The sequence below is a fragment of the Lonchura striata genome, chromosome Z (assembly GCF_050655825.1).
Source record: "Lonchura striata isolate lonStrDom1 chromosome Z, ASM5065582v1, whole genome shotgun sequence".
NCBI classification, from domain to species: domain Eukaryota; kingdom Metazoa; phylum Chordata; class Aves; order Passeriformes; family Estrildidae; genus Lonchura; species Lonchura striata.
Window position 1 is genome coordinate 6,925,934 of NC_140740.1, and position 21,106 is coordinate 6,947,039.

The window sequence follows — 21,106 nt, forward strand, 5'->3', positions numbered from 1 at the left end:
GAGGCTGCACTTTGGAAGAGGTGCAGTCATTCTTACCCACACCCCCTACCCTCTCTCCACTCCCCCAACTATAAATTCCCTTCTGTAGCATGCTGCCCTTTTGTAATCCACATTTGTGTTTCAGATCATGTAGAAAGGACAGAAAGTGAGCAGGGAGCGGGGGCTTTTGTCTGTAAGTATATGCAATTCCAATCCACAGAATTTTATTTTTTTTAGTTAATCCCCTTTCTCTCCCTCCCTCTCCCCCCTTTTCTGCTTTCTTCGCTCTGTGTTTCTCTGTTTCTTTTCATTTCTTTGTGATTTCTTTCTGTCCTTAGCCGGACTTTGCTGCAGCTTGGCTTTCCCCTCTCGGTGCACATTTCCAAACAGGCTTTTTTAAGGAAAACGAGAAAACGTGCAGTATATATGTCTAACTCTTTGTCTTTGTGCTTTAAGGCTGGATTTCTAGGCTGAGGATTTTTCTGTACGCATGCAAGGGGAGATGAAAAGTGATTTTCTAAAATATTTTCCTTTTTCTGGGTTTTTGAACCTAATGCACTTGGCTTTGTTAGCATGCGTGCAAGGCTCTAGGACAGGTTTATCATCTCCTTTCTTCTCCCTTGTAAAACGAATCTCCCTCTTCTCCGCCCTGACACTGGATTCCTCTCAGGCTGCTGGGGTTTATTTTTAGAAAGCAGTCATTCTTGCAACAGCCTTCTGCATTTTTGCATGTGCAGCAGTTAAATTTTGGGTGGTTCTTTTGAGAAGAAAATAACAAAAACAACAGAACAACAAAGCCAAAACAAACCATGTTTTGCTGAACATGTAGTGACATGCTACTTTTTTCAAACATTTCTGTTTATATTTATGGATATATGCATTTGCAGTTTTAAATCCTTTATGTGCGTGTGTATTTGTGTAAACATATGACTCATGCCTAATTATATTTCATACATACCTGCTATGGGTAAGAAATATGTAATCAATAGAAGAGAACTTTTAATTTTTGTTTCTATAAGAAAGCTGATAAAGGAGATATGCTACAAATTCAGCCCATTAAGAGCATGATAATTTAAGGTAAATGAGGTAGGACCTACTCTTCTTTTTTTTTTTTTCTCTCCCTGTTTAAAATAGGGGGTGTGTGTGGAATAGAGAGAGGGAGAGAACTGGAGGTTATGTAATGCAGTGCCATTTCCAAAAATACCTACTCTCTGGGCTGTTACATTGTGTTATACTGGTTCCTTGATTGCAAAAACCCACACTTAGTAGTATGCCTGGGAACAATGGACCACAAATTACAGTAAACATAGACTGACAGGTTTTTGTCCTCCTGACTGATTTCTACCTTTATTTAACCATTATGTGTGGGGCTCTTCAGAAATATACCTAGGGCTAAGAATAGCATGAGGTTCTGCAAATCCAGGTACCGGGGATTCCTTTGTCCTATATTTAAGCCTACAGACCACTGAAGTGCAGAGATACGTGATATATAAGCATATGTGTGGTTAGAATAATTTGCATGACTTTAATCTTAACCACTGAAGCTTATATTTGGTTCACACACTGTTAGACTGGCAAATAAATATAATTTAACTATTGTGACAGTTGGAATTACTTTTTTTTTTCCATTTTTAATTTTTTAAAAATTGTTTTCAGATTGTTCTCCTTGTGCTACTTGAGAGAAACTGCAATCCCAAGACTTAACAGAACCTAAAAATGGTAAGAATTAGTTGCTTTAGCAGAGTATCAATCATTTTTTGTGTCAATACAAACCTCATTTCCCTCTTCCCAATATTAATTTATAAATAGGACCTTTATATGACATAGTTTTTGAGGCTATGAGGACTTGCCATACAATAACTGATGTATTCTGAAAAGCTCCTTATGCTGGATCTTTTATTTTCTTGCATTTTTTGAATAAAAATCTGAAATCCGTCTCTGTGCAGTAAGGCTTATTTAATTGAAACAAGAAATATTTAAGTTATTGTGAAAAATACACATCATAACACATGTAGCAATACATGCAGACAAAACAATATCCAGTAAGGCCAACACTGACATCTTTCTCCCAAAAAGAAGAAATAGGTCATTGCACTTCGTAAGTGAAAAAGATTTAATGTCAGTCTGTCAGGGAAGTACATAAGGTGCAACCTAAATTTTCTTACTAGGTTAACCTCTGAAAACACTACCATTCTTTGTGACACAGATCTGTTCTAGAAAAAAATGTTTAGGCCTCAAACCTGACTGAACTTACAGGCACTTGTTTGGAATGTGTTTAATGAACAGCAACCTCTTTCCTTCAGTGCTAATTGTGTTTCTATTTTTATTTATTAAAGCCAATTTTTTTATATTCTGAGATACCACTACTGACAAACTCCTGATTTTAAGGATATGCATGTAAAAATGGTATTCTCTGAGAAGGACTGTCTCAGATTCAGGAGAACAAAGGTAACAGTATTTTTTTTTAGAAAACGTGCTCAAAGTAGACAGATTTTGTTCACACAGTTTTTAATTCTTAGCTGAAGATGCAGCTGTCTCAGAATCATATCTAAATACATGTACTGGAAAAAAATGTGGTATATTTTGGATGCTACAGGATAAAATCATTATCAAACCTCTGTTAATTAGTATTGAGCAATGCTTTAAGTATCATTGCATAGGGTGTACATTAGCACAGAATATTTTCCCCAGTGTGAGGTTCTGAGGGACATACTCTTATGAAGATTGGGCTAATTGCATTAATGTTATCCTTGTCTGGTTCTTTGGGGTTGTTTAGATACTGGGGAGGAGAGATGATCAAAGAATGATTAAAATAAGCAAATACGTAATGTACTCTGTTATAAAGGCTTTGTTTTTGTTTTTGGCTCCTTGTTTTATATCATTCCTATCTGCAAAAATAAACTTGCAAATTCTGGAGTTTTAGTCTATTCTGGAACCTACTTTCATCAAAGTGCTTTGCTCATCTGTGTATAAATGAATAGATGGGGGTGGGGAATTAAAAGGGAAATGATTCACTTAAACTGTGAATAGAAATCATGCTAAAATACATGTTGTTCACACAACTGTGGAATATTGGATAAGGCAACTGTTTTCCTACCAACACCAAGGTGACAATCAGCCCACATTTTAGATCTTATGCAGGCTGCTATGTGCAATATATGCCTATCTATGGAACAAAAGATTATTTTAAGTTTAGTTAGGCATAAAATAGCCACTAATTTCTACCAGCAGATGGTTCTATAAATCTAGCAAGGTTCCTGTAGTAGTCAATGAAATCAGTTTTATAAAGCCAGTCTCTGGGCCAGGACATAAAATACAACTTAAAGCTATCCAAACACAAAAAATAAAATGTTGTTGCCCACCTGTCTAGTCCCATTGTTTGCTTTGTAGTGTAACATAATTACAAACCTCGTTTAACTGTTTTTAAAAGTTCCCCTTCTTTTTCTATGATAAAAAATAAAATGTGCAATTAGGTTGCAAGGATGTTTAAGATGTGATACTTGGCAGAATCCCTTCTTCTACCACCAGCCTTTTTTCTCCCTTTTTCACTTCTGGTATTCTAACACTGAATGTAATTCTAAGTCAGACCAGTGACACACTTTCCTTGCAGTAGTGGACACACTTGTCTTTGGCATATTTCTTCTTGTATTAACTGCAAGTATCTCTCTAACCATTCTGATTTACAGAAAATACTCTTTGCATATCAACACTTTCTGCACACTGAGAAAATGCTTACTTTGTTTTAATATCACAGTATATGCAAAGGCTCTACCCTGCTCTCACTGGTCAGTTGAAATTTAGCTATTGTGTTTCAGTAGACTGAGATGAAGTTAAAAAATAGGGGGAAATGTACTTCTTATTCCTTTGCCAGTCTGAAATTTCATTAATTATTTAGCTAAGCTTACAGTAAAATCTGAAATTACTAAAATAAACTTGTTCAGTGAGAACAAATGAGTTCTTGGTTTAACTTCACTGTCTCACCCTCTTAGTTTCTTAATTTTCTTTTCTCATAAAACGTTTCTTAAAATTTTTGAACAGTAAAAGCAAGTTATTTAACACATTAATTTTCAATGCTTCTTCTCCTTTTCCTGGACTTGGAATTAGAATTACCTGATTAATTAATCAGTCTTTCTTCCACCTGTTTAATAATAATATCCTCAATTTTAAATGCAACAGAAAAGCAGAGTGCACTATTATTCTTATAATTTTGACTCATGGATATTTTAAGCCATTTTACACAAAAACATTTGCCATTTGAAGGTCTGTCCTTACTTCTGCATAATGCGTTTCCTTTAAGTGTCTGTCTGAAGATGGAAACAGCCTTTTATATTTATGTGCAATGTATAAAATGCTGAGGTGACTTAAGTGGTCTTTATTTTGAAATTCTAGAACTTCTATATACTACCTTCATGGCAAGTGCTGAGTGTTATGAAATGTAAACTAAAATTTTACTTAATATTAACTAAAATTTTAGCTAACAAGGGGGGAAAAAATGTTCTAACTAAAAAAGAATTTTAAAAAAGGAGTGTGTTTTAAAGTTTTTTCCTGCCCCTTCCAATCATTGAAAGGGATCCAATCATTGAAATGAAGGAGCATGCTGAAAAATTGGGAGTTAGAAAGTCTTAATTCCAGTTTACTGTGATCTCAAAGAAGTCTCTTACCAAAATCAGGAAAGGGTTGGGTTTTGTGTAGTTTGTTTTTTTTTTGTCATGGTAAATATTAGTTTTTAAATAAAGAAATCAGATCATCATTTTAGACAGTTAGAGAAGTGATCTGTTTATTTGCTTTCAAAACACTCAGGTGTGTCCTTTTCTCCTTGTGTATTTTAAGTTAAGTTCTGGGAGCTCACAGTGATGGTGCTTAAAGAATTTAAAGTAAAAATGCTAATAAATGTGTATATCAGTAAACAGATCCTTAAAAATTTAATTTTGACTTTTCTGAAAGTAAATGGAAGATAATGTAGAGCAAATGATTAATTTTCTCCTGACTTACCACAAGGAGATGGCTTTCTTGTCAGCCTTTCTTATTGGTGTGGAGTCTCTGGGCTGGCTGTTGTACAGGGTAGCTGTGTCATCGCAGAGCAAAAAGGCTCTGGAAGTAGGTCATTTGGGCTGAATGCTTCCTGTCCTGCATCCCTGCCTGAACTGCATCACTTCTGGGGTTATCCTGTCATATTTTGTCATTTACAGTCCTTCTATTTTATAGTCTTACTTGGAGGAAAAGAGAAATAGGGGATGATGACCTTTAGGGGTGAGAGCAGTTGGGAGAGAAGCCCTTCTTTTTTAAGTCAGACGGAAAGAAAAGACAGCCTGCATTTTGTTGAGGAGAAAAAAGAATCACCATTCTATTTAGTTTTTTGTTTGCATGGGGTTTTTTTTCTTCTAGTTTGTAGAGGAATTTATAATATTTATTTGCTTTAGGTGAAGATATTTATGAAGAAAATTTTGTGTTTAAACTTTCATCCCAGTTTATCCTTTACTAACCTTTTTCCAGGGAGTTACATGCAGGTGTCTTTACACGTTCTGTAATTTTCTGTGCCCCTGGGCTAGAACAGCTTTTCATAATTTTAGGATTATTTGTGGAGAATGGAGTCTAGAATTGGTCTGGCAGAGGCACACATTATTTAGAATATTTTATATGCTTTCAGGGAAAACAAAACAAAACAAAACCAAACCAAAAACAAACCCCCAAAAAACAAGGTAATGAAATGAGACATTTTGTCCAGCCTATTACTAGATGCACACTGGACAAAAGCAGCTCTTGGTCTGGCATGTAAAAACTCAAACCTGGTTGATTATTACCAAGCCTGGTACTTGAACTGGAATTGGAGTCTCCTTTATGGTAAGTCCACACAGAACCTGCAGGACTGTCAGATTTGGTCAAGAAAAGTAATTGTGTGGGATGATAGCTAAATAGTTTTGGCCATCTGAACCTGTATACTGTGCTTTTTTATTATGCTTATGTAATGTGCATGTTATACATTGAGTGTAATTTGCACTGTGCTACTTGGTTGCTGAAACTCAGGAAGAATTAACGCTTTTCCAACTTACAAAGTTTATAAGCAGAAATACAAACTAGTTTTTGCAATACTTCTGTCAAGCCACCTGTTCAGTGGAGCAGAAAACAAACCTTTACTTGATTATAGGTAGAAAAGCAGAATTTTAAAATTAAGTAATTTTTGCCCAAATCTATAGATTCTGTGGATATTTTAGTGGCAGAGCTCATATGCACATGAAAAGACAAAAGTTTTTAATATACTTGTTTCTACTTAGTCATAAACATATTCTGGGTGCTAAAATTTTGCTACTCTGTCCCAGCATACTCTATGTGAATCGAGGTGTGTTGACACATGGAATGTGAGGTTTATGTAATACTAAGTCCAGGAAAAATCTTTACTAATTTTTTTCTCAGAGGCTGAAATTTTGGAAAATCAGAAATAAGAATACACATCTAGTAATGCTACAGCTATAACATAGGGGTTTTTTTAAGGCTTGGGGTCTAATGCCATCACTAACAATATTTTTTTATTTTTTTTCTGACTTTGCTATACTGCTGCTTCATAACTGATTTCTGATCACTGTATATGCTGAAGAGATGGGGAAAGGAGGACACTTAATAGTTCTAGAACAACTTTATAAACAGAATTCAACTGGCATCATTGACTGGACAGGATATTTTAATAAAAATAGTTTTATCGGTCTGTATTTTGGTTTTATTTCAAATATTTATTCACCTCATCTAACCATATTAATTGAGAGCATAATCTTCAAAGGTGCAAAAAATATTCTTTCCAAATGCTTAATGTAGATTTATAGTCTGAATCACTGTTTGAGTGTTACATGCAATTCTATTTGGACTTCTGGTCTGGCAAATTCACAATAGCAATACTGAATGAATCCTTGTGTACATGTTGCTGGGAGGATTCCTGATGTTTTCTTCTGTAAACACTGTATTAAAATAAACAAACAAACAAGTAAAAACAACCCACCCACAGAATAAATAGGATTTTCTCATCCTGCAGAAAGAAGTGTCTCTGGAAGAATTTCGTAAACGCAAAATTAACCTGTTTATCTCTACCAGCTTGGCATACTTAGGTGGAAGCAAGTTAAAAAAAGTTCTAAGAAATTTGTATGTCCTCGCTGGAGGTGGTAAAAACTTGCCTTTAATACACACATTATCAGAAAGAACTCCTGGCCTCCTCCAGCACTGACGTTTAGAAGGCACACATTGACACCTCAGAGCTACCTTAGAAAGGTCAAGTTAGAGAGGAAAAATCTTCTTATTTGCTTTAAAATGACTGCATATCTGTGACAAATCTCCATCACAAAAGAGTATGAGTTTACACAGCTCCTTAGATGAGTCCCAGAACCCAGAGATATTTTATTACTTTTAGCCCCCAGAACATCATGATGTATTTTGTGCTTTTGTGTCTGGAGTAGCACTTAGCTGCATTTACTATCTGCCTAGTAGAGGCTGGTAATAGGGAGGCTTCAGGTGAATGTACCACAGTGCTTTCAAGCACTTGTTAACAATCAGCTGCCCTCATTACATCTCTTTTATTGAGGTAAGTAAGGAATGGCTCTACAAGGTGGTCCTCTCCCATTTCCAAGAGTATGGCTGGGGCTTTTTAATACTTGCCTACAAAATGCTGCTTGGGGAAGGGCTGGCACCTTCTGAGGGGAAAGAAGGGCTCTGCATTTGGGGAACAGCATCCCTGGCTGGATTTCTGCTCATCCTTTTGGTATGTGGGAGAAAAACCCTTGTAGTCCAAAGCAGTCTCTTGAGCCTTCTCTAAGTTACAGCATTGAGGCCATTATTTAGAATAGGAAATTTTAAGACATAAACACTTATTTTGGGAGACTGTTGTATACGTTCTGTGTACCCCAAGAGTGGAGGGCCAGGTCTGAGGGTGCACACAGGAAAAGTGTTATTCCGGTCTACCTCTGTTCCTATTCTTAACAATTCACTACTGGCCACTGTTCTTGCTGGATTTTCCATTAAGATCAAAACTCAATAAAATGAGGACACTGGACTAAATAGACATTTTGGTCACCCTCTGACAATGCTCCTTTTCTTCCTCCTCTGTAGCTCAAATATTTTGTCCATGCTATGTATGAAACTACTGAAAAACTACCATGCATCCTTTGCATATTTTCAGAATTTTTGTTGCCAATTTTTGTTGTGTATCCACCTGAGTTTATAACAAGAGAATTGCTTATGCACCTTGTACAGCAGTTACCATTAGGTGTAGGTGCAAATACTAATTAAGCTTTACCTTATTGTACTTGAAGAGCAAATTATAAACTCCTATATAATTAACTGAGAACTAGAGTATTAATTCAATTCTCAGCCTTGTTGTTGCTGTTTTTCTTCTGTGTGTTGCATGCTAAGTAAAATAAAACAAAAAATACTGTGGTACAGAGGCAAACAAAATAAATATGTGGGGTTGTACTGTGTTCTGAGTTAGGTTTTCTGGATGGTTGATTTGCTTATTTTGATTTCTAGGATGTTTTGCAGTTTTGGAGAGCATAGACAGAAATTTACTGGAGGAGCAAAGTCATTCACAGCCATTTTATTGCTTGATGTAACTTTCCTCATAATGTACACTTGATTTTTATTTTCTCTGAAATAAATGTACTCTTTCTCTTTCAAGGAGTGCAATACTCTGGTAATAGTTTACTCTTAGTAAAATTCATTAATTCAGTAATAAATTGGAGGACCGCTTATGACCGTGTTCACAATGTACTGCTTAGGTTTTTTCTCTTAGTCTTTGTATGCATGGTAAATATTAACAATATTTTGCAATAATTTTTGTGTATTAATGAAGTAAAAAAGCAGTAGAATACTTGTAGCACACAAGTGGGATTGATCCTAAATGCTGCAGAAAAGTGAAAATTGGCCTCTCTTCCTAAAGATTGCATCACATTCTGTTGGTGTGGAGTGGATTCCTCCCCAGGAAAAGTTAGGAAGTGTTTTCTAGAACTAAGCTCATTCAATCACATATGTTAGAATACAGCTGAAGTTTCTGTAGAGGGGTTCTTACTGGATAAAGAATTGGACAGAAGTCTTATTTGTAAATACACATATAAATCATGCAACCTGTATATGGATGAGAACAGGAATGAGTCCCTTGAAGAAGCTGATACAGATAAGCCAGGGTAGGAGACTGCATAGGAGCAGATGCTTCAGTGTAACCTCAAGAATAGATGCTTTTAAGAACAACAAAGGAAACAACAGATGATGTGTTTATAGGAGAAGCTTTTCAAGGTCACTTACTTATGCTGTATAGGGAAGGAGCAAATGACATCCTATTCTGTGAAATTGACAGAAATTGCAGAAGAGATGCAAAAGGACTGCTAAAATCCCCAAATACCTGATAAATAAACTTTGTAATTCATTTGCAGTGTGGAGAGGAAGATGCAAGGAAAAGCATACTTGTCTCATTTAGGCCTTTTCATCTCTATGTGGTTGTGAGTTTGAGTCATCAGATGAGGAGGAATAAAAAGTAGCAGTAATATCTTCCCCATGAAAAGGCAAAGACATCAAAAGATGCTGATGCAGAGAAGTCAAAGGCAAATTCAGGTGTACAGCTGTCTTGCCATGTTCTGCTGATATGCTGCCAAGTATTAATTATCATTGCAATGGCAGATAAAGTCTCACAAAGGTGTGCCACTTGGAGCAATCCCAGATGCAGAATCATGATGCAACTCTTCATCCATTCTCTCAAACCATTTATCTAACCTTTACTTTGTGGGACTAACCAAGTGAAAGAAATGTAAATTATTGGTTTTCCCCACTGTTTTTTAGATGTTCATGGCACTGATGTGAAAACCAGGGATGACAAAAAAAATCTGCTGCCCTGACAGGATACTGAAATCATGAAGTCAAGTTGTTTGGGATGACTGTCACTGCACCTCAAGTAGAGGCTCGGACTCGTGATGCAGAGACACTCAAAAATGCAAACAATTTCACAAAATTGTTAAGCCTCACATCTGCTAAATCACATATTCACAGCATTTTTTAATTATTAAGCGAAGGTGATGAAGTTGCACTTTAACTTGGTCAAGTTTGGTTTCTGCTGTTTCCATAGGGATATCTTCCTCAGTAAGCCTGTTCCAGAGTTAGGCTATCACAACAGCAGCCTCCTGTTTCATCATGAGTACAACTTCTTAACTATAACAAAGGCTCCTCAAAACTTCAAGGACTCACTGAAATAAGGAGTAATGATGAGTACTCTTGATGTAGCTTTGTCCCTCTCCAGAAGATCTGGAAAACAAAAGCTGTGACTGATAGAATACTTCTGTCCAACTAAAACCTTAAAAAGCAGCATCTGTTCAGCTCACAGTTGTTGTATGTATTAAATCTTGTGTGCTAGGTTAGAAACACAGTGGATATTTGTATTTTGCACTTTCATAAATTTCCCCTCACAGTTTCAAAAATAAATTACTGAGGATGGGAGCATTAGTTTAGCCCTTGCACTGAAGCAAAGGCTTTGATCCTTGCACAAGCTTTCCCTCCAGTTTGGTTTAAAAAGAATTAGTGAGGTTTTCATTCACAAAATTATTTATTTAGTGTTAAAGCAGTGGCACAGTAAAATTGTTTATGCATTTGGATTGTGATTGTAGGATGTTGGTTAGAAAGAAGCTGTTTTACTGCAGTGGGAGGCATTTGGGGGAATTGAGAAGTACATGGTAGGATGTGCTGTGAAATGTACATCTACAGCTCAAACTAGCTGGCAACTAAGAAATTTTAAAGAAGTGTAGGTACAGAAGTGAGAAGCAGTGTTCCTTTTTGGCTATACAGCCCACTCTTGGGAGTAGGGTGGCCTCTCTCCCTTTCTCTGTTCTTGATTAGGCACTCAGTCCTCACAGCTGCACAATGTCATTTTAGTGCTGCAGAGAGAACAAGAATACCTCTTTCTTTCCTTCTTTTCCCCACACACCTCTTATCATTCTACTCCCATGTTCCTTAGCATGTGGCCATCTGTGTCTGTTATTACATTGCTAATCCATATAGTAAATCTTTTCCTTACAATTTTTTTTTCCTTCTCTAGGTAGGTTACTGCAGAATTACTGGACATGGTCACTTTTTATTTGGAATTAGGATCTACAGTACTTGTCATAATTTCCTTTTTGTTTTCATTCCTCCTGCCTCAAAATTGGTTTATAAGAAAAAGAAGTTATCTGAAGGTGGTTGCTGATTTCCCCAGAGCAATTGCACTTCAATAAACTTTTAATTAAGAAATCAAGAGTGCAGTTGAATGCCACTCTACATCCTGAATAAGACTTGATTACAAGAATTCAGTTGTGGTTCACATGGAAAAAAAAAAAGGGAAAAAATAGAAAAAATAATTGCAAGGGTATTCTCAATTGTTTCTTAATGATAAAAACCTTGGGAATGCTTAACAGGAATATGCTCATTTTGGTAAGTTTAGCATGCCATAAATCTGTTTTGTTTTTTTTTTTTTTTTTGCCTCTTGATGGATTTATGTGAATGTCTGAGAGATGCTCTTAGTGAATTGGAATGAAGAGTGGGCACCAAATGAAATTTAGCATGTTGATGTGACTAATAGAGTATATTAAGTTCAGCTCTGTTAAAATTATTTTGTGTACCTGTTTTAAGGCTGGGCAAAGATTGTGCTCCCCTACTACTGTTCTTTGAAAAAGCATGTTTTAAATGAAAAAATCCCCAGAAATTAGAATTTTGAAATGTCAGTAAAACAGAGCTAGAGCAAAAGAGTTTCTCAAACTGTTGGCCAAAGGAGTAAAGTAGACTCTACTGGTTTTTAATCCTCCTGGTTTGAAAGAAACCCAAGCTGAAACAACCCAAAAAATTACCAGTAGTTCTGGAATCTGAGAGATCTGGTGAGCAGACTATGCATTTATTTGCCTCCACTTTTGCTCTTCTTTAACATTAAATGGCATTATTTGTATCTTTTCAGGAGACTGGAGGCTACATAATGGAAAGCATACTCATAGAGATCCCATAATTCCCAGTTTTGAAGTTGACCTCAATGTTTAAGGCAGAATTGCATGTTGTTGCATAGCAGTGTCTCAGGTAGCTCTTTTCACATCTGATGGTTCATGTATGAAGCTTCCTGGCTTAACTGTCTAGCTAATGATGATCCAGCAGTGAGGCTATCAATGTGAGTCAGCATTATGCAGACTTACAGAAACTGTACTTTTCAATCCACCCTAAAGCTCAGTAATTCCATTCTGAATCCTGATAACTTTGGTTATTTAAACCAAGCCTGCACTTGCATAAAACAGTCACACAGGAAGTACCAAGAAATGAAAATTATGTGTGTATCAATGGAAGCATTTATTTAGAAGTATTTGCTTCATGCTAACAGCTGGAATGTTGTAACCTTTACATCCTAGTCTGTAATGAAGCATTGCTTTCCTCTCTTATAGCTCATTTTGCATTTCTATCAGTACTTTTGAGCTGCTATAACTGAAATAATGTTATATGTGTTTTTCTAATACCCTAGTTATCAGTATATTTGAACTTCTAAGTAGCTTCTGCATTTATAAAGCACAGCAAGATTCATGGTTTGTGTTATATCCTTTTTTTTTTACCTCCTTCTGATGAATTACAATAAATCTAAAGTGGACTTCTCTACACCAGCATCTTTTTTTTCCATTCAAGAATCTTTTTCCACTTGGCCAGATTCCAAGCTATGATTCTCCAGCCTTTCAGCATTGCTCCCAAGGCATATACCTAAAGTCCCTTGTCCATTCAGGACTCTGGTACAGTCATAGCAGAACAGTCACTTCATTAGGTCATCAAACAGGTCCAGGTGATTATTATCTACCAATATGGGCCACAGTATTTATTTTTGAAGAAGAAAAAAGGATATTAATGATTTTTTATTTTTTAACAGAGAATTACTGTGAAAGATAGTTTGGGAATTATGTGGGGTATTTTGCAGATGGTGGTAGGTTTTGGGGTTTGTTTTTTTTTAACCCTGGAGCATAGCTGTGCGCTCATCTTACACTTTACATCTTTTCCCTCCTGCCTCTTTCCCAAAATCCACCCACAAACTGCAATTCCTTCAAGTTTTTATGTATTTAATTTGAGGATTCCTTTATTTTTCATCTAGCTTCAGGTGCTTATTTTATTCCTATTAGGTTATTAATAGGGATAACATGGCCTATAATCTAACCTAAATACATCTCAGACTCCGTGGAAAATGCAGAAGTTTGTATTCATGATAATGACTAATTCTCTACTCTGATGCTTATGTGATCCTCCCATATACACTTTGTATACTTTGCTGATCTGAACAGCATGTCCTGTGGTAGAGCTGAGCTCCTACTATTTCCCACCATGAGTTTTCACACAGAAAATGTGACTGCACAATAAAATGAAGACATAGTTGCAAAATGAATAACAAGTGATTATAAATAGCAACAGAAAAAAATCCCAGAGGTTATTTGGTATCTTTCATTCAAGTGTTCAAATATTCAGAGTGAGCATTAACTGAATTCACAGAATGCCCTATTGGTTATTTTATTTCAAGCACACCCAGAGAGCTGAACTGGCTTGTAGGAGACCTCAGATATGAAAAACAATCTTTGCTTTAATCCATAGAAACTACTGTTTGTACTGCAGAAAAGCATGGGAGAATGTACAAAGCAGGCACTGCCTTAAGCTCTGTGTTGTAAATGTCTCTCCTCTGTGTCTTTCTCCTCTGCATTATAGAAGAGTTCAGTATTTTCTTTTGAGAGGAGGATTTAAATACTCTTCCAATAGTTTCTCCAGGATAGAACTAGTCCAGTTGTGACAGCTAATAGTCAACACACACCTCCCCAGAAATGAAAACTCTTCTTATGTTTCAATATATGCACAGGAGCAAGAGAGTGAGTAAAACTGGCCCAGTTACTTAACTGACTACAAAAGTTTTGATTTCCAAAGTGCCTCAAAACACTGACAGTTTGACACCCCGGCATCATGCAGAAAGAGTTCAATTCACAAAACACAAAGAGCCCAGGGGAAAGACCCATCAAGAATATAAATTTAATAATTTTAGCATTGCACATAACTTGTACCTGACCACTTCAGTGTTTCTGAGACTGAGATGGGGAGATATTCTGATCTTCATCTTGAAGCTGAGGGGCATTATCTTGGTATTTATTCACTTTAACCTCTACTGTAGCCAGTGCCCAGCTTTGGATCTTACCCATTTTACATGGAAATATTTTCCTGTGGACGTCATAGAACAACACCTTAACTGTTAAATCCTGCTGCCAGCTATTTTACTGTATGTGTTTATTAATGTGTTTGAATTTCTTTAGTGTGGAAAATACAGGTAGCTATCATGGAATTATAATTGTTTCAATGATCTTACAAAGTTATACATTCTATTTCACCAGTCTTTGTGAAAGGATATCAAAGGTGTGGTGCTCTTGTCACCTACAGTCATCAGCAAAGATAATGAACTTCATTAAGCAGCCCTTTTCCAGTGACCTCTGGCAGAAGTGAATGGACAGATTTTCGCACAATATCCTCAGCAAGTTCATTAGTACAGACATCCTCTATAGGGAATTTATTAGACATAGTAAAAAAAGATACATATTATACTCTTAATATATGTATATATTTTTTAAGCACCCGTTGAACGCAGATAAACATAAAACAATGTAGTTGGAATGCTCTAGGGACAGATGTTGTCATGGGTACAAAATATATGTACCCATTAAAAACATTAAACATTAAGCAGTCTGGGCCAAGCTCTACTGACATTAGACTTGTTTGAGTGATGTGGTCTGTCACATGAACACCGCTGGATTTAGTGAATCTCTCTTTGCTAATAAGATCTTGTATATATTTATGTCACTGCAGGTTTATCAGCCAGGTTCAATGATTTGGATAAGCCAGAAGATCTTTCCAACCAGCCGTGGGGATGGGGGATTTCCAAAGGTAAAGTTATTTATGTGATTTCTTTCATACTATAGTTTGCTAAGATGAAAGATTTTGGGAAAAAAAAATTTAAAATTGAAAACTCAATGGATTTTATTTTACAACCACTTCAAGAAAGTAGCCAGCTCTCCTGATTTCATCACGAGTCTCATGTTGCTCTGTTTTTCTTAAAGCCTTGGCTCCTTGCACCGTGCAGTTAACTGAAGAGCTCAGTTTTCATTTTATAATTATGTTTTTAGCCTTCAGGCTTGCAGAAAACATGGACTCTTGCTGGCTGCACACCAGAAGGAAAACATACTAATTTTCAAAGGCTCATATTTCTTAAGCTTGTCCCTCAATTTTACAAGCTTGACATCTAAGTTTTGCAGGCTTAATTTTGGCAATGCTTTCCTAGCAATGCAGATGAAAAAGTCCATGATAATGCAGGAGGAGGAGCTGGGTGGTATTGCTTATCTTTTATTAAGTATCTTGCTTGTGGGTTACCTGGCTTGAGTGACAAGCATACAAAGCATGGCACTTTTCATGTGAGTTTGACAAGAAGTACCACATACAAAGGCAGAAGATGTGGCTCACCAGTCTTAATAAGATTTTATTCTATTACCATTACTGGTTTAAAAATGTGAAATTTCAGTAGTGAAAGATAACAGATCACTCGGAACCACAGGATGTACATGTTTTATTTTCATATTCCCCTTCAATTACTTGCTCAAGCAGGTAAGTAAAGAAGAGAACACATGGAAAATTGCTTTGATTAATTTTCAGTTTCAGGTGTTTTTGTTTTTTTTTCTTAAAGTTTCAGTTTTTTTCCTCTACAATGGAACTTCTAAAGTTTATAGATGGAGTATCTGCAGCCTCATGTGCCAGCCTGCCAGTTTTTAAACTAGCATATATGGCAGCACTTTGATTCTTAGCATTCACAGTATTCCAAAAGTTCAGCTGAGAAGGCTGGTAGCAGTGCCAGAGCATGATTAATGTGCTCTGTAGGGTCATACTTACACCAAATGAATTTGCTAATTTTATGAATCAGCTATGTGTTAACTAGATGATTTTTATTCAAAATGTTAAGTTAGAAGTTTTCAGTAAGTTGCCATTCATCACTAAACAAAGTTTCTCCCAAAGCACAGAAATGAAGTTGTGCACTATGTGCAGCATAGCAACAATGCTACCTTATATTGGATTTAGGAATAGCTGTGGGTTTATGCTGTACATAGCTTAAAAGAAAAGTTTCTCAGAAGGAATAACAGTTTCTCAACTAGCCAAAATATATTATAAATATTTTTTCCCTTTAAAGTTACTGGATTCTTACTTTTAAAATACAAATTTTTTTCCTAACCTTTATGTAATTCTTCAGAAGATATTTGGCATGTGCTGGTACAAAAACCAGTTTTTAGAACTAGCTCCAAATTTTATTTCACAATTGACATTCAGAAGCAACTTCAATACTAATTTCACATAGTCCAGCTTCCAGTAGAGAATCATCTTTACCAGAAGCTCTACATATTTGGAAATTTTTTCATTTGTACAATAAAATTAATTGGGATAAATTGGTGAAAAAAACGGCAGAAAGTTTTCAGTCCTCCAGATGAGCACTTTTATCTACTCAATGCTAAACAGCTTGAACTTCTGAAAGAATAAAGTAAAAAACATGGATTTTTAAAAACTATTATTTGGGATAACAGTGTTGGGTTTTTTTTTTTTAATTTTTTTTTAATTTATTTTATTTTCATGTAACCAGCAAATAGAAAAGGCTTCAGTTTATTTCCAGACCTAGAAGGGTCACATGGGACTTTATATCTCATGATTGTATGGCAGGATTTCAGGACTGAGATTGTTTTCACAGCTGAAAAGGAACTGCCCGACACAATGCTTTTGGAAATCTGCCCAGACCTTTGGTCTGTGTGGTGTGCCTGTTTGCATGTGTAAGTTTCTAGTTTTCCCTTTGTATCCTCTAATGATGCACAAGTAGCAAATATAGTAAAACAAAAATAAGTAAAAATATTATCATGAGGATGGAATTTTCTAGAGTACTGTGAGGAAACAGTTCCATTGGGAAACTACCATGTGTTTTAATTCCTAATTCAGAAATTCACAACCCTCACATCAGAAAAAAAATGAACTTGGAGAAGATAACTTTAATTTCTTAAACAAAAAGAGGTATTGAGCTTATGTGACAAACTCATTCTAAACAATATGAGCAATAAAACACCTTTACAATTGTTAACCACTTAAACATAAAACCCACAGATTTTCTTTTTCCTTAGTTTAAGATATATTACTAGCTAAACAAATCATAGGGATCTCATAGTGACATATCATCAGCAAAGTACTTTAGGCAGGTTCTTAGCCTTTAGGCTTCATTATGAGTCTTAAAATAAAACATTTATTTAAATGCTGTTTAAAAACTTTGCTGAATAGACACAATTAAAATGTATGGTTAATGGCAGCTGGATCATATGGCACACCACTTACCTACCTACTCAGAACAAGAAAACATTGCAGTGTTTTTAGTGTGCTCTTTTTGATGAGTGAATATAGAGAAGTGACTTACTAGTATGTGTTGTTTGATTAACTAGTAAGCTTTTTAAAAAATGAGAAGTCTAACCTGGAAAAAGTTATTGTAGCATTAAGATGATCTTTCATAAATAAGATGCACTTTTATGTTGGATATTTTGCATTTTTTGCTGCTAGGACAGATTTGTTCATGCCCCATGTGAAATGTTTTTCTCAGATGCTGCAAGAACTTCCTGGTTTTCAAACAACCCTTTGTTCTCGGTGGCATCATGTGCTTCAGTCATGGTAGATGAGCTAAAGCTAGGGAACTATGGAAACTTTAGGATGAAAGAAGGGAGCATCCCACCAAACAAAGCACAGCTAATACCAGTTTTTCCTCTCCACAGGGAAATCTCCCCGTCTCGAAGGAAGTGAATCGCAAGAAAAGTGAGGCAGAGGGGGCGTGCCTGGCTCCAACAAGCGGCTATGGACAACATTTCAGCAAAATCAATTACCTCTACTCTTTTTAAACATAATTTCTCCATTCGTATTACATATGATGTATGGGTTTGATGAGGTCATGGTGTCATATATTGGAAATTGTTTCTGTGTAAATCATCAAATGTAAGAAGAAACTATGGGACTCTGAGCCTTGCTTTAGAGAATAACAGTGGACAAACGTGTACCATAAAAACTAGTTTTTGACATTCTAACTCAAGCGAAAGCTCTCAGAATTTCACACTGTGAATCCATGTTTACAAACATTACAGGTGGGCCCTCAGGCCTGGTTCTACCACAGCAATGTCTTTCACTACTCAAACTCCACAGCTCACACACAACCGGTAAACCACTCTCTCCATTTCCACCAACCCAAACTGCTTCTTGCAGAGGCTGAGAGTCCCCCTTTTTTTTTCATTTAGATGTAACAAGCCTAGTAGTTTATTTTCATCGATTGTCTGTATATCTCTATATTTTATCCATGTACTCTTTTGATGTATAGAAGTAGTATGAAACTCATGGTTTCCTTGTGGTAAGTGATCGTGATGCTGCCACGGGATTTGAGACACTGATGAATGGTGCTATTTTGGACTTTAAATATGCTCCTTGGCAAGGTAGCTCTGATGGAGTTATTTTTTATTTCCATGTTCTGAGAGGGTGTTGGTACTTTGTTTTTCTGAATGTTGTTCTTTAGATTGGACTGACTTGTTTACTTGTGTCTTCAGTGTGGCTTTCTTATTCAGTGCTGTAGGTGAGTAACTACTTATAGTGTACAAGTGAGGAACTGATTCCCTATCAGTGTCCACTCACAAACATGCAGTTATAGTGGGAGCAATCACAAAACTGTAATTTTCGTAAAATCTCCTTTCTGACTCCTATCCACCTTATGGAGAAAGATGAGCAATAATTTTCCACCAACTTCTCAAAATCTCTTGATTTTTGTCTTTTTTTCTTACAAGCCTTTTTTAAAGAAGGGACAAGTTTTAATGTCTTCTTCAAATCCATAAACTAGGGGATATAGTAAGAAAAATACAGCAAATTTCTGGGAAGAGAAGTCCTAAAGGGGAAAAAGTACATTTCCACAGTACTGTCAACATGTGGAATTTACATTTTTGTTCTTGCTCCCAAACTACTATAAATACAAAATAACACAAACCACAAAACTAAGCAGTATCATCTACTCATGGAGTGTTGTTGTGTTAGACACAGTCTGAAAGCCCACCTTAATTTTTTATATAATTCTGTCTTTTAGCTATTCCTTTTACAGGGCAGGCCTTGTTCTGAACTGTCTTAGCTTCTGACTGTTAAATACCAATGCATGCACTGCACTTCTAGATTTCTTTCCTTTCCATACCTTCTGTATCCCTTTCCTGGTACACTTTAATTTCCAATAGAATAGATATGTCTGCTGTGCTGTATATAGAGCAAGAAGTAATATTCAGCAGTTGTGGCATTTATGTATAGTTGCAGTTGTGTACTGCTGAAAATGCAAGCTTTTGTAACAATGTGATCTTTAATAATGCAAGTACCCAATGTATTTTAGCTACTTTAGTAGGATTTGTTCAATAAATATGCAAGCTCTAAGGGTAGCTGTGATGTGTCTCTTTCCTTATTACAACAAGGGCAGGGTTCCCGTTACTGATTGTTTTCACCCCTTCTTTTCCTAAATCCTGAGGTTTGTTTCAGGAATATCTGGTGAAGTAAAAGGTTATTCCTTTTTCTGCTTGCTAAACAATAGCTATCAAGATAACTTAAATGCCAGACCTGGATCTGGGAAATGACAGCATGCTGGACAATGGCAGTCACATACTTGACTTCCAACACTGCTGAGTGGCTGGGTCAGATGTGACACTCAATGCCATTTTAGTAACCCCAGGAGGACGCTCTGGGGCTGTGCATGGCAAATACAATATGTTTTATTTTCTACCTCTGGTAAACTGAATTAAAAGGTAATTTCACTTGTGTGGTAATATGGTGTAAAACAGTGTTGACACAGTCCTCTCTTAAACACACTTCTATTGGTGGAAAAGTAACACACACATTTTAGAGCATGTATTGGTTTCATAATTGTATAGATATGGTAGAGACAAAGATTATTTAATATATGTTGTGATTAATAGAAACTTCCAGAAAAAGCAAAGATGGCATACACTCCTTCTGCACCTGCAATAGTGGCTGTGGCACACATATACTATCAGCTTCATAAGGTTTAAAAAAGAAGGAAAAAAAGTCATAGTAAGTATGCACTAAAGAAAATAAAAAATGCATATGGCCATTTTAAAGGATGCCCCTTGGATTTAATACACATGTTTTCACCTTTGGGAGGAAGTATAAAATTATATAAATAGAATTATTGGGGAAAAAAAGCACAGTGTATATATCTCACAGTCAGTTGTTCCAGAACAGCATGACCAGCTACTTGTTAACCTACCTCATTAAATAATCATTTGTGAAATGGACTTGTATGAGTATTTTGAAAGCATTGTGGTCAAATAAATTGATTCAGGAAACTCTGGTTCCAACTTCAGACCTTTTTATAACATCATAGAGAATCTGGCAAAATCAATATTTGTCCCTCAGCAAATAAGAAAAAAACAAAACCCTGAAGATGAATTCTGAAAAATAGAAATAGTAGTGAATTCTTGCTTTTGTAAAGCATTTTAAACTACACAGATAAAATCACTCATTAGGAATTAAATGTTTTTACCATTGAACATCATATTTTAAATGAAGAGTAGGGCATAACGGTATGTGTTATCAATTAAATTCCAATACTAAAAAAGCTGCATCATTAATTACCAAATGCAGAAAACATTAATCCTTACACATTAGAGTTTCTGCCCCCAACAGCATTCTGAGGATATGTATTAAAAATTCTGATTCATATTAATAATTTTATTCATTTGAAGTTAGCTAAATTCTGTCTGCAAGCATATAAAACATACAGAAACAATCATAAAAAAATTAAAATCAATAGTACTTTAGTGCGACTCTGATTAAATTTCTACTGTTAAAGCTGTACTACCATATTACAAAAGATAAAAAATAAAATCAATATTCTACGTAAGAAGTTCAAACAGAAGAAAGAAATTTAAATAGAAAGGAATGAGCCCAGATCTATCTTATCAGCATTATGTTCTTGTGAGTGTAAAATAGAACATGAGTATAACCAGCAAGCCAAGTGGTTTAAGACCACTCAGCAATGGCCCATGATCTA

The 21,106-nt window shown here is 35.8% G+C and overlaps 1 protein-coding gene and 1 long non-coding RNA gene across 2 annotated transcripts; both read left to right on the top strand.

Annotated features, from left to right (window-relative positions):
- The first annotated feature begins 102 nt into the window (after positions 1-102).
- On the top strand, positions 103-19,473 carry NREP (neuronal regeneration related protein). Its single transcript, XM_077790019.2, has 4 exons — positions 103-172; positions 1,636-1,698; positions 14,824-14,901; positions 17,799-19,473. The coding sequence occupies exons 2-4, from the start codon at positions 1,696-1,698 to the stop codon at positions 17,919-17,921; spliced, it is 204 nt and encodes a 67-aa protein (XP_077646145.1). The 5' UTR covers positions 103-172; positions 1,636-1,695; the 3' UTR covers positions 17,922-19,473.
- LOC116184621 (uncharacterized) lies at positions 1,705-6,681 on the top strand. Its single transcript, XR_004149377.3, has 2 exons — positions 1,705-2,427; positions 6,572-6,681. It is a non-coding gene; the product is annotated as an uncharacterized LOC116184621 (long non-coding RNA).
- Positions 19,474-21,106: the final 1,633 nt, after the last annotated feature.

Excerpts from the sequence above, each read along its gene's own strand:
- NREP (XM_077790019.2), top strand. Across the intron at positions 14,902-17,798 it reads GGGATGGGGGATTTCCAAAG|GGAAATCTCCCCGTCTCGAA; the intron begins GTAAAGTTATTT and ends TCCTCTCCACAG.